Source organism: Hemitrygon akajei, chromosome 13 (genome assembly GCF_048418815.1).
Source record: "Hemitrygon akajei chromosome 13, sHemAka1.3, whole genome shotgun sequence".
Lineage (NCBI taxonomy): Eukaryota > Metazoa > Chordata > Chondrichthyes > Myliobatiformes > Dasyatidae > Hemitrygon > Hemitrygon akajei.
The window spans coordinates 7,918,385-7,933,301 of NC_133136.1; the positions used below are offsets into that span (position 1 = coordinate 7,918,385).

At 42.3% G+C, this 14,917-nt stretch overlaps 1 protein-coding gene across 1 annotated transcript in view; it reads left to right on the forward strand.

Moving 5' to 3' along the window:
* Positions 1–14,917, forward strand: part of dcc (DCC netrin 1 receptor) — a 1,312,938-nt gene that overhangs the window by 1,033,485 nt on the left and 264,536 nt on the right. The window contains exon 11 of the mRNA XM_073064089.1: positions 4,561–4,699. Within this exon, the coding sequence (XP_072920190.1) occupies positions 4,561–4,699 (139 nt within the window). The remainder of the gene's footprint in view (positions 1–4,560; positions 4,700–14,917) is intronic.

The following is a 14,917-nucleotide window of genomic DNA, read 5'->3' on the forward strand; positions in this document are numbered from 1 at the left end:
GAAACACAGTTGTGTCAGCATGAATTAAGCAGTCTGATGGCCTGGTGGAAGAAACTGTTCCGGAGGCTATTGGTAGAAACATAGAAAACCTGCAGCGCAATACAGGCTCTTCAGCCCATGAAGTTGTGCTGAACATGTCCCTACCTTAGAAATTACTAGGCTTACCTATAGCCCTCTATTTTAGTAAGCTCCATGTACCTATCCAAAAGTCTCTTAAAAGACCCTATCGTATCTGCCTCCACCACTGTTGCCGGCAGCCCATTCCACACACTCACCACTCTCTGAGTAAAAAACTTACACCTGACATCTCCTCTGTACCTACTTCTAAGCACCTTCAACCTGTGTCCTCTTGTGGCAACCACTTCAGCCCTGGGAAAAAGCCTCTGACTATCCACACGATCAATGCCTCTCATCATCTTATACACCTCTATCAGGTCACCTCTCATTCTCCGTACACTCCAAGGAGAAAAGGCCAAGTTCACTCAACCTATTCCCATAAGGCATGCTCCCCAATCCAGGCAACATCCTTGTAAATCTCCTCTGCACCCTTTCTGTGGCTTCCACATCCTTCCTGGAGTGAGGCGACCAGAACTGAGCACAGTACTCCAAGTGGGGTCTGACCAGGGTCCTACACAGCTGCAACATTACCTCTCGGCTCTTAAATTCAATTCCACGAATGATGAAAGCCAATGCACCATACACCTTCTTAACCACGGAGTCAACCTGCGCAGCTACTTTGAGTGTCCTATGGACTCGAACCCCAAGATCCCTCTGATCCTCCACACTGCCAAGAGTCCTACCATTAATACTATATTCTGCCATCATATTTGACCAACCAGAATGAACCACCTTACACTTATCTGGGTTGAACTCCATCTGCCACTTCTCAGCCCAGTTCTGCATCCTATCAATGTCCCGCTGTAACCTTTGACAGCCCTCCACACTATCCACAACACCTCCAACCTTGGCTTTTATGCTGCAGTACTGTTTAGCAGATGGTAACAGCTGGAACAGTTTGTGATTCGGTTGACTCAGGTCTGCAATGATCCTTCGGGCCCTTTTTACACACCTGTCTTTGTAAATGTCCCGAATCATGGGAAGTTCACATCTACAGATGCACTGGGCTGTCCGCACCACTCTCTGCAGAGTCCTGTGATTGAGGGAAGTACAGTTCCCATACCAGGCAGTGATGCAGACAGTCAGGATGCACTCAATCATGCTGCAGTAGAAAGTCTTTAGAATCTCGGAGGCCATACCAAATTTTTTCAGCCCTCTGAGGTGAAAGAGGTGCTTTTGTGCCTTTTTCACCACACAGCCGGTATGTACAGACCACGTGAGATCCTTGATGATGTTACTGCCGAGGAACTTAAAGCTATTCACCCTCCCAACCCCAGATCCAATTATGTCTATAGGGGTAACATGTCTCCATACCTCCTGCAGTCCACAACCAGCTCCTTAATTTTTGCGGCATTGATGAAGCATTTGTTTTCTTGACACTGCTGTGTCAGAGAGATGACTTCCTCTCTGTCAGCTGTCTCATTATTATTTGAAATTAGGCCAATCGTTGTAGTGTCATCAGCAGATTTAATTAGCAGTAGGAGGGAAGAGTTAGATTGATCATGGAGTTGGTTTATATAGATTGGCACAACACTGTGGGAAGAAACTTTTCCATGTTTTAGGCTCTGTGATTTATGCAGACAGCACAGATTTATAGTTTTGAAGAAGGCTCTTGGGCCAAAATTTTGAAAGTTTATTCATTTCCATAAAATAAAACCTGACCTGCTGAGTACCTCCAGCATTACATGTGTTGCTATAGATTTAAGGGATAGGTCAAAGATTGAAAGGGGACCTAAGTAGTAAGTTCTTCAGGCAGAGGTGGAGTGTATATGAAATGAGCAACCGGTGAATGCATTGATCCAAGTGCAGTGACAAACATTTAAAAGATTCAAGATTATTTAATGTCATTTCTAGCACACAAGTGCAGGGAGAATTAAATTATTGTTTACTCCAGATCTGGTCCAACACAAACAAACCCACAAAAGATAAAGAATATAATAATACTTTAAAAACACACACACACAATAAATATAAATACATAAGATAGCTTCTGTACATAGATTGATTGTATGTCCATAAAATGACCTAGGCTATACATAAGGTGACTGACAGGAGATAATAATGTAGTGGTGGAGCTGTTGATCAGCCTTACTGCTTGGGGAAAGTAACTGTCTTGAATCTGATGGTCGTGGCATAGATGCTTCCTCCCGGTGGGAGTGAGACGAACAGTTTACGAGCAGGGAGGGTAGGAGACATTCGTGGGCTCCATGGTCGGCATGGATGAGTTAAGCTGAAGAACATCTCACTGTGACCAAATGTGTGGCTTCCCCCAGCACGTCCTTAGGTTGTGTTGGTTGCTAATACAAACTGTGCATTTCAATATACATAAATCTGAATCTGTATCACTCTCTGATTAATACCTTGGTCAGACTGCACTTGGAGTATTGAGCAGTTTTGGGCTCCTTGTCGAAGAAAAGGTGTGCTGGCATTGGAGAGGCTCCAGACTAGGTTCACAAGAATGATTCTGGGAATGAAAGACTTAACATATGGGAACTGTTTGATAACTTGCTGGAGTTAAGAGAAAGAGGTAGGATCTCATTGAAACCTGTTGAATATTGAAAGGCCCTGAAAGAGTGGATGTAGACAAGATGTTTCCTATAGTGAGGGACTCTAAGACCAGAGGGCACAGCCTCAGAATAGCAGGACTCCATTTAGAACAGAGATGAGGAGGAATTTCTTTATCTGGATGGTGGTGAATCTGTGCAATTTATTGTTACGGATTGCTGTAGAGGCTAAGTCAGTTAGTATATATAAAGTGGACGTTGCTAAGTTCTTGATTAATCAAGGCATCAAAAGTCATGGGGAGAATGCAGGAGAATGGGATTGAAAGGGATAATAAATCAGCCATGATGGGATGGCATAGTAGACTTGATGGGCTGAATGGCCTAATTCGGCTCCAAAGTCTTAAGATCTTATGCATGCTATGTTTGATTTGTATTGGTGGCTGTGGCAAGAACATATCTACTTTGGAAACCTGCTGTTAAGGGATTCCCAGATTTCCTGTTGGAGAAGATTTCTGTCATCTGTTACCCTTGTCAGTGTCTCTACTAGTCTAAGTTAGATCATCATTGAATACAGAATTTAATACTGACATGTGAATGCACAGGGAGTTCTGAGGTGTCGTTCAGAGCAGTTTCAGACCAATGTAAACCATTCCTAGGTGTCAGTGTGAGGAAAATCAATAGAGCTTTATCTGATAAATTGGCAAATATTCTTCAATCATAAATACAGAAGATGTTTTATTAATAACTACATTGCCCTTTGGACAAGTTTAGAGTGCTTCTGTTAACTGCTTCCTTTTACTAAGTTATAGCAGTGACTTCACTCTTTACAATGACTTCTTGACTTTTAGAACGTTCTGAGAATCTAAGAGGTGCTTTTGGGTGTAGGCCTGTGTTGTGGATTCCCCATGAAGTAGAATTGTCGGATAAACTTGGCTGAGAATGTCAGGAAATTGCAAACTCAACCAGCACCATCATGGGATCTAGCTTCCCAGCACCGAGGACATCTCCAAAAGGTGATGCTTCAAAAAGGTGGCATTCATTATTAACAACCCCATTACCCTCTTCTCATTCTCAAGGAGGACGTACAGGAGCCCGAAGACACACACTTGATATTTTAGGAGCAGCTTTTCCCTCTCAGCCATCAGATTTCTGAATGGACAAAGAACCCATGCCTCACTGTTATCCTTTTTACACTACTTATTTAATTTATCCTGTATATATTTAGTGTATTTTATAGATTTTTTGTGTATTACACTGTAGTGATGCCACAAAATAATAAATTTCACAACACATGCCAGTGATATTAAATCTGATTCCAATTCTGATCATGACCAGACCCTGTTCTCAAAAGAAGCTCTGTCAGAGAAATACACTTGTTATGTCATATGTACAGTTCCTTATCTGTAAGTGAAGTGACTGCATTCTGTTCTTCATTCCTCTTACTGTTCATAAGATCCAAAGCATTGAGAGATAATGGTTGGAAAAAACTGAAGTGGTTAGCACATTGCTTTGCACCAGGATTTGATTCCCGCTGCTGTCTGTACGGAGTTTGTTTGTTCTCCCCATGACTGCGTGGATTTCTTCCCAGTGCTCCGGTTTCCTCCCACATTCCAAGTGATGTACGTGTTAGGGTTAGTAACTGTGGACATGCTATGTTGGCACCAGAAGCATGTTGACACATGCGGGCTGCCCCCAGCACAATCCTTGCTGATTTGCTTTAATGCAAATGATGCATTTTGAGGTTTCATTGTACATGTGACAAATAAAGCTAATCTTTAATGTTTTTGTATTTTTAAAAAGAGGAGTGAAAATATTAAAAAAAGCTGTTTTGATGAAATAACGTCATCCTGTTTGTTTTATGATGCCCCTCTATAACTGTGTCATGAATTCAGTCATAAGAATTGGTCCAATTGATAATGATGGTTTTTGCCTGTTTCAGAGCATCGATGTGGATAATTTGTATTATAAGCTGGAAGGATTGAAGAAGTTCACAAAGTACAGTTTACGGGTTTTGGCTTTCAACCGACATGGACCAGGCGTCTCTTCCCAGGACGTGGTGGTGAGCACATTCTCTGATGGTAAGCACAGTAGTTACTGACTTAATTGTGCAGGTTTTATGATACAACTTCTGTTCCAGAATTCTACTCCATGCTTTGCAATGTCATAGAGTCACAGAATGGAAACAGGCCATTTGGCCCATCTGTTCCATGCTGTCCACAGCATCCTGCCTGCCAGTCCCCATTGCCTATGTGAAACCCATAACCCTCCAAGTCAGTCACTTCCATGTACCTATCCAAATGCCTCTTAAACATTGCAGTTGTATTCATCTCAACCGCTCTCTCTTGCAGTTCATTCTAGGTGCTCACCATCCACTGTGCGAAGAAGGTACTTCTCAAGTCTCTTTTAAATTTCTCCTCTCTTATCTTGTGTCTTTGCCCTCTAGGATTGGACTCCCCACCCCAAGGAAAAGACTATGATTGTCCACCTTATTCACACCGTTCATGATGTTATAAACTTCTGTGAGTCTATCCCTCATTCTCCTGCACGCCAGGGAATCAAGGTCCAGCATGGCCAACCTCTCCTTATAACTCAGACCCTCTCCAACCCTCTCCCAACCTCTCCCTATAACTTAAACCCTCTCCAACCCTCTCCAACCCTCTCCCAACCTCCCCCTATCTCAGACCATCTGTCAACCTCTCCCTATAACTTAGACCCTCTCCAACCCTCTCCCAACCTCCCCCTATCTCAGACCATCTCTCAACCTCTCCCTATAACTTAGACCCGCTCCAACCCTCTCCCAACCTCCCCCTATCTCAGACCCTCTCCCAACCTCCCCCTATCTCAGACTCTCTCATAAACTCTCTCTATAACTCAGACCCTCTATCCCAGACAGTTTGTAATTCTCTTCTGTACCCTCTACAGTTCGACAATGTCTTTTCTATGATAGGGTGAGCAAATGATCTCTCTTTAAGGGCTCTGTCTCATTATCTCATATTCTTACTATTTATTTCTGTGTATTCATGTGTGAATTTACATGGTTTTGTTGTCTTCTGCATGCTGGCTGACCTTTCATAGATCCTGTTATATTTACTATTCTAAAGATTTGCTGAGTATTCCTGCAGGAAAATGTATCTCAGGGTTGTATGTGGAGACATACATGTACTTCGATAATAAAATTTACTTTGAACTTTGAAAACTGTAGACAATACTTCAAGTAATCATCTTCTCTTTCATCCTTTTTATCATGGAAGATGGTCTGCAGTAATCCCAAAGGCCACTTTATTATCTCTTTGAAGGATAATATTGTTCAGGAATTTAGGGATAATTTTTCTTCCTTTTTTCTACCAGATATGGTTTGGGTTTTCTCAGACTGAGAGGGCAAATATAGCTTCAAATTAATATGTTATCGTAAAGATGAAATTCGAATTAGAACTGGTATTGGGTGACGAGGTGGAGATACATCTCAACCAAAGGAGGAATGAGGGGCTCCTTCCCTCTGTTGGCCTGCAGGTCACCCTTGGACAAGGTTTAGTACCTGCTTAGCACTCTGATCAGGGTCACGTGAAGCTTTGGGAGCAGGTGGTGGATGGTCGTACGAGCAGCTGGTGTACATCACAAGTCCTGGTGATGTGACCACTGATGCCAGGCAGACAATCTCTGAAGAGTATTGATAATGGCTGGGGGTCACCCGTCTTGCAAAGACACTACCCAGAAGAAGCCAATGGCAAACCACTTGAGACCATGATCACCTACATCATACGACATGACACATAATGATGATGATTGATTTATTATTGTACTGAAATGCGATGAAAACTTGTCTCACATATTGTTCATACAGATCAGATCACTACACCAATGCATTGAGGTAGGAAAAGATAAAGAAAATACAGTAGCAGAATGCAGAATAAAGTGTAACAGTCTCAGCAAAAGTGCAGTGAGGATAGATAATCAGGTGCAGGTCATAATGAGGTGGATTTTGAGGCCAAGAGTCCCATCTTATTATTCCAGTGAATCATTTCCTGGTCCTATAAGCCTCGAGGTAATGTTTCAACTCTTTAAACCTCTGTTTACAACACACTTCGAGTTCTGTGTTCAATTCTGGTCACCTCATTAGAGAGAGGATGTGGAAGCTACAAGAAGGGTCAGAGCCATCTCTATTTCCTGAGGAGACTGAGGTCCTTTAAATCTATCCAATTTCCCTCGGGATCAATAAAGTATGTCTGTCCGTCTGTCTGTCTGTCTGTCCTTAGAGAAAGTGCAGAAGAGATTTACCAACGTGCTGCCAGGATTGGAGAGCATGGCTTATGATAAAAGGATGGGCGAGCTATGGCCCTTTTCTTAGGCGAGAAGCAGGATGAGATGTGTCTTGATAAAGATGTACGGGGGGGTGTCAGAGGCAGATACTTTATGCAGAGAGTTGTGAGTGCATGAAAACCTCTGCCAGGGGTGCTGGTGAAGGCAGATACATTAGGGACATTTAAAACACTCTTGGATAGGCAAATGGATGACAGAAATAAGAACAGCTATGTCAGAAGGAATGGTTAGATTGATCTTGGAGTAGGTCAAACTGTTGGCACATTATGGGCTGAAGGGCCTGCATTGTGCTGTAGTGTTCTATAAAGCCTATATACAGTTGCCTTATTGTAGAAGCTGGCCTTGAGCCTGGTGCTATAGACTTGCAGCCACTGTCCGTGAGGAGTCTGTACATTCTCCCCATGACAGCATAGGTTTCCTCTGGGTGCTCCGGTTCCCTCCCAAAGTCCAAAGATGTACCTGGTGGTAGGTTAATTGGTCATTGTAAGTTGTCTCATGGTTAGGCTAGGGTTAAATCGTGGGTTGCACTACGTGGCTCGTAGTGGTGGAAGGAATGGAAGGCCCTGTTCAGCGTTGCTTCACAATAAATAAATAAATAAATAAATAAATCGTTGTACTCAGCTCTCAGGAAAAGGGCATAGACCAATGACCATGTAATACAGAACAGGGAGTTCTACCAATTGTACCAAGCTGACAACAAAACAGATTGAGGCCTATTGTAGAACCTGGTCCAACTTTCTTATTTTGAAGTCAATATATTGAGAACTTAGAAACTTCTATAAAGTTTGTTTTTTCTCCCTTGCAGTCTGACCCAAATGTTGGCATACTTTTTTCTTTGGAGCGAAGGAGAATGTGGGGTGACTCGAAAGAGGTGCCTAAGATGAGAAGAGGCATCCATCAAGTGGATAGGCAGAGTCTTCTCCCCGGTGGAAATGGCTAATATGAGGGGGCACAATTTTAAGGGGATTGGAGGGAAGTATAGAGGAGATACTATAGTCATGGAACACTACCCATTTTGAATACCAATGATGTCGAGGGTAGTGTTTTTCCACACAGAGAAAACTGGTGCATGTAACGCACTGCCAGGATGGTGGCAGAGACAAATATATTAGGGATATTTAAGAGTCTCTGAGATAGGCACATGAATGAAAGAAAAATGGAGAGTTATTCAAGAAGAAATATTGAAAGATCAGCACAAGTTTGTGGGCTGAAGGGCCTGTAAGTAAGTTAGTAAGGGTCAGTAAGTTGTGGGCGTTCTATGTTGGCACTGAAAGGATGGCAAAACCTGGGGACAAACTCCAGCACATCCTCAGACTGTTTTGGTTGTGATGCAAAATGAGACTTTTCACTGTCTTTTTTAATGTTTCTATGTACATGTGACAAATAAAACTAATCTCTTTATCTGTACTGTTCCATGTTCTATGATTTATGTTATAGAAACAGTACTGTGCAAAAGTCTTAGGCCCATTATATAGCTAGGGTGCCTAATACTTTCACACAGTATTTGTCAACTTGGAGCAGAGAGTCAACTAGTAAATCTGGTGGGAGCAAAAAGTGTTGGGAATGGTGAGGGTGGAGCGCCATGGGAGGGGTGTGGGATAGGTGGCAGAAGAGGAGTCCCAGAGGAAGGTGCAGACACACCCAGCCCTGAGACACTAGGCAAGGCCATTTGATTGCAATTAATTGGTTTATTAATCATTACAGAATGTCTCTGGTGCTTCCGACTCCCCCCACCCCCAGCTTTTCCCAATCATGTCTCCCCCTCCCTGCTGCTGCCTTCCCACAATAGAGACCCATATCAGAATCAGGTTTATCATCGCTCACATGTGTCATGAAATTTGTTTTTTTTGCAGCAGTACAGTGCAATACATAGAATTACTACAATACGGTGCAAAAGTCTTAGGCACCCTAGATATATATATATATATATGTGCCTAAGACTTTGCACAGAACTGTACCTATTCTGAACATCCCAGAGAGGTAAAAAGGATGTTTTGCCTTACTTATATAAATATTATATCCTCATCTGCATTTTCCTTGTAATCTTGTGGTTTCCAAATGGAAAGCATATCAGGTTTGAGGTTTTTCAAATGGGTGGCGTGATTTGAACTTGATGCTTGCTAATCACACCCATGGATAAATATTGCAAGGAGACAGCCAAGCAATTGTACCCTTCATAATCTTCAAGGTACCTGACCCTGTAGAACCACCGGCACATCTATAATTCATTCTAGCAATCCATTATTTATATTCTAAAGCACAGATTTGCTCCCAGTTATTAAAACTTGACATTTGGAGTGTTTTCACTGACAAGAGGGAGGCGGGATGCAAGCTCATGATTAGTTTACTTTGCAGACTTAAAATCCGAAGGGATTTTGGGAAATCATTGAGTCGAAGAAGGTTTAAGTCTTAAGAAGCAGACTCTGGGGGATTCAAAGCTTTTGAATATTGATTTACAAGCCACTAAGACTTATGAGATATACAGGGAAAAATTGTGTCTGCAGCACCATTAACCCTTTACACTCAGTGCACATATTTGGCACAGTGGCTAGCACTATGCTGTTACAGCTTGGGGCATTCCCGAGTTGGAGTTCAATTCCAGCATTGCTCCCCCAAGGAACCTCTGTAATCCCCCCTGTGGAATGCATAGGTTTTCCCTGGGTGCTCCGGTTTCCTCCCACAGTCCAAAAACGTACTGGGAGGTTAATTGGTCTTTGTAAATTGTCCTATGGTTAGGTTAGGGTTAATTGGAGTTGCTGGGCGGAGTAGTTCAAACGAACAGAAGAGTCTATTCCGTGCTGCATCGCTAAATAAATAAACAAAAAAATAAATAATTATACATATAATAAATGAATCTATATGGAATGCTGCTACAAGAAAGCAGAATCCATCATCAAGGACCTCCGCCATCGAGGCCATGCTCTAATCTTGCAGCCACCATTGAGAAAGAGAGACAGGACCCTTGAGTCCCACACCACCAAGTTCAGGAACGGTTATTACCACTCAACCATCAGATTCCTGAACCAGCATGGATAACTTCACTCAACTCAACACTGAATTGATTCCACAAACTATGGACTCACGTTCAAGGGCTCTATTTGTTTATTTTTTTATTATTTGATCGTTTTGTCTTCTTTTACACATTGGTTGTCAATCATTGTTATTTGATGTAGCTGTTCATAAATTCTGTTGAACTTTTTTATTTTGCTGTAAATGCCTGCAAAGAAATGAATCTCAAGGTAGTATTTATTGATAATACATTTACTTTGAACTTCTTCATAATCTTTCTCGCAAAGCCCCTTCATTTATTTCTGAACTACAATTGTCACCCCTGTAGATAGGGCAAGATTCTTTCTTTATAGTCATTGAGTACAACAGCACAGAAACAGGCATGTCAGCCCTCTTAATCCATACTAACCTGGTCTTCTGCCTAGTCCCATCGACCTACCATCTAGACCATTCCATCCAAGCCCAACCCATCCATGTACCTATACAAAGTTCTATTGTGCGTGGAGGGATGGTGGTATGAAGCCATAGACATTTAAGAAACATATGAATGAAAGAAAAATTGAGGACTATGTGGGAGGGAAATGTTAGATTGATCTTAGTGTCTTGTACTATTCAGCTAGGTCTTCTAAGTATATAGTAACAGACTACAACAAACTCAGAGTGGATCCAATTTTAAGCTCAATTATTATTTGCAAGGGAAAGTCTACCTCCATACATATAGTTATTGGTAGGTAGCTTCAATCTTACAGCTCAAAGCAGAACATTTTTACAAGAGTCCAGTAATTCATCCATAATTGCATTCCTCCCTTATCTGATCCATCTTAAATGTGTTGCATTTGTCTTTAATTAGTCCATTTTCCTCTGGAGGTTTTTCCCTGCAATAGCAGTGTCCTGTTTTTCTCTGTTTTCAAAACACTCACTGCCATAAAATACGCACCCTGCTATGAATTACATCCCCCTTCTTACAAGCCTTCCATCCAAACCGACCAGCAAAGCACTGTGGGATCACCAGGTTCCATTTTGTCACATTACATTTTTAAAACGTTATATATTCATTGGCATACAGCACAGAGTAGGAGCTTCCGGCCATTCAAGCTGTGTCACCCAGCAATCCCCCAGTCCTATCCTAATCATGGAACAATTTACAATGACCAATTAACTTACCAACCAGTAAGTCTTTGGACTGTGGAAGAAACTGGAGCACCCAGAGGAAACCCACACAGTCATGGGGAGAATGTGCAAACTCCTTACAGACTGTGGCGGGAATTGAACCCTGGTGGGCTGTACTAATGGTTAGCATTGTGCTAACCACTACACTGCCATTCCACCCTAATACAGATGTATTACAGATGTATTTCCACAGTAGGTTAAAGAGTTTGCAAAACATCGTGGGCTGAAGGGCCTGTACTGTGCTTCAGTTATTTTCTGTAACTGACCTGCATCTACTGCATCCACTTGCAGCTTATTCCACACTCACACCAACTTCTGAGTGAAAAAGCTCCCCTTCAAGTTCACCTTAAATATTTCACCTTTCACCCTAAACCTGCAACCTCTAGTTCTAGTCTCTCCCAACCTGGGGGGAGGGGGGGGGGGCTTGCTTGTATTAGCCCTATCGATACACCTATTCTTGTGCACTTGGTTTCTTTGAGATTTACTGGACAAATATTCCTCATGACTTGTCCAGAAAATATCAAGGAAGACATCAGATGCGCAGATATTAAAAAGGCCAATAGCCTCCCACTCATGTCAAGGTATCACTGTGGTCCTTGTTTTTACTTCATTTTCATTACTCTTGCGTATTTAGATTATTTATTGAAAAGGCTGAAGAGCAAAAGTAATGTAAAACTAGAAAGAATGAGTCACTGTCTGCTCTGCTTTCTTAATCCATGATGAATGTTTCTCTTAATGCACTTAATTCAGTTTCTTCTGCCACAGGTCAGGGCTCCCAATCTCATTTCTAATCTGATTGCTAAACCACTTGCTTTATATTGTCCGTTTGCATTATTGTTGATGTCACACCTGCTGAATGACTTTGACGGCTCTTATTCTTTTCCAGACTTAATTAATATCAAACAGCACTTTAATCAAATTGTGTAACGTGACTTATTCTGTGTGCAGCAGTGGCCAATTTACAATCTATCCACCATTTACCAACTATTATCCCTGCACAAATCTCCTTTAACAATAATAGACCATAAAAGAGATAGGGGCAGTATTAGGCCATTTGGCCCATTGAGTCTGCTCTGTTATTTCATCATGGCTGATCCATTTTCCCTCAGCCCCAATCTCCTGCCTATTCCCCATATCCCATCATGCCCTGACCAATCAAGAATCTATCAACCTTTGCCTTAAACATACCCAATGACTTGGTCTCCACAGCTGCCTATGGCAACAAATTCCACAGATTCATCACTCTCTCTAGCTAAAGAAATTCCTCCTCATCTCTGTTCTAAAAGGACGTCTCTCTATTCTGAGGCTGTACCCCCTTGCCTTACATTCCTCCACCATAGGAAACATTCTTTCCACATCCACTCAATCAAAGCGTTTCAACATTCGATAGGTTTCAATGAGGTCACCTCTCGTTCTTCCGAATTTCAGAGAATACAGGTCCAGAGTTGTCAAACTCTTTTCATGTGACAAGCCTTTCAATTCTGGAATCATTTTTGTGAACTATCTCCTATGTCAGCACATTGTTTCTTAGATGAGGAACCCAGAACTGCTCACAATACACACTTCTATTGAGGCCTTTCAGTATTAGATAGGTTTCAGTGAGGTCACCCCTCATTCTTCTGAATCCCGGTGATATATAAAGAATTTCTGTTGGCGCCTGAATATGTGGCAATGCTTGCAGGCTGCCCCCAGCACATTTTTGGGCGTGTTGTTTGTTAACACAAACGATGGATTTTCGGTATACATATGAGAAATAAATGAATCTGAATCTGAAACAGGTCAGTTTGTACAAGATGGTAAGAGGCACAGATTGAAAGGACAGCCGGAGACTTTCTCCTGGGGCAGAAATGGTTGATACGAGGCAGCATCATTTGAAGGTGATTGGAGGAAAGTACAAGGGGGATGTCATGGGTAGAGTTTGCACACAGGGAGTGGTGGGTGCACAGAACGCACTGCCAGGGTTTGTGGTAGAGGCAGACACATTAGGGCCAGTTAAGAAACTCTTGGATAGGCACAGGGATGATATAAAAATGGAAGGCTATGTGGAGGGAAGGGTTAGATTGATCTCAAAGTAGATTAAAAAGTCAGCAGACATCATGGGCCAAAGAGGCTGTACTGGGCTGCCTCGTTCTACGGGGGTGACAGGGTGGAGATACGTCTTTACAAAAAGAAGTGTAAAGCACTCCTTCCCTCCACTAGCCTGCAGATCACCCTTTGGCAAGTCATAGCACCTGGTTAGCCTCCCCACACACCCTCCCACCCTGATCAGGGTCAAGTGAAGCAGGTCGTATGAGCAGCTGGTTTCAGTATAGAAACGTAACTATGACACACTTGAGAAAATGAGGTATTCCTGATTCACCCACTATATAATGGTTAACATATTTAATGGAATGCCCTTTTCTGTAATAGTTCCACTCTTGCTCTGCCTCTCCCCTACTCTTTAGGTATTCATCTCTGAATATTTGTATTTCGCCTACCTTCTTTGAGGATGTCAGTTTGCAGTGCCTTGCTTTTCGAGTTTGTACAGGCTGGCAACTCATGAAAGAAAGTTGCACTCCAATGAGCACATTTGCCAGGAGCTCTGCCACAAGAAAGCAGCAGCCATTGCCAAGAAGCCCCAACATCCAGACCATGCTTTCTTCTCACTGCTGCCATTGGGCAAGAGGTACAATAGTCCTTAGTCCCACAGCATCAAGTTCAGGAACAGTTATTACCCTTCAACCATCAGGCTCCTCAACCTGTGTGGATAACTTCACTCACCTCAACACTGAACTGATTTCACAATTTACAGACTCACTTTCAAGGACTCTACAAAGATCAAAGTAAATTTATTATGAAAGTACATATCCGTCACCCTTTTCAACCCTCAAATTAATTTTCTTGTGGGCATTCTCAGTAAATACAAGAGACACAATAGGCCACACCGAACAGGATGGACAACCAGTGTGCAAAAAAAAAAAACCAACAAACTGTGCAAACAAAAAGGAAATAGTAATAATAAATAAATAAACAATAAATATCAATGAAGGCTCATTGAAAGTGAGTCCACAGATTGTGGGAGCCATTCAGTGTTGGGGTAAGTGAAGTTACCCCTCTGGTTCAAAAGCCTGGTGGTTAAGATGTAAAAAAACTGTTCCTGAACCTGGTAGTGTGTGTCCTGAGACTCCTGTACCTCCCTCCTGATGGCAGCAGCGAGAAGAGAGCATGGGCTGGATGATGGGGGGTCCTTGATGCTTCTCTGAGAGAGCATTTTGGATAGTTGTGCTCAATGATGGGAGAGCTTTACCTGTGAAGGACTGGGCCATATCCAATGCTTTTTGTTGCGTTTTCCATTCAAGGGCATTGGTATTTCCATACCAAACTGTGATACAACCAGTGAATATTCTCTCCACTGCACATGTACAGAAATTTGTCGAAGTTTTAGCTGACAAGCTGAACCTTCGCGAGCTTCTCTGAAAGTAGAGGCACTGTCATGCTTCCTTTGTAAGAACTCTTATGTTCAGGACCCAGGACAAATCCTCTGAAATGATAATACCAAGGAATTTCCAGTTGTTGACCCTCTCCACCTCTGATCCTCCGATCAGGACTGGCTCATGGACCTCTGGTTTCATTAATAGCTCCTCGGTCTTACTGACATTGAGTGAGAGGTTGTTTTTGTGGCACCGCTCAGCCAGATTTTCAATCTCCCTCCAATACGCTGATTCATCACAACCTTTGATTCAGCCTGCGACAGTGGTGTCATCAGCAAATTTATGTTCTCAGTACTATTTATTTTTTGTTTGCACCATTTGTCTTCTTTT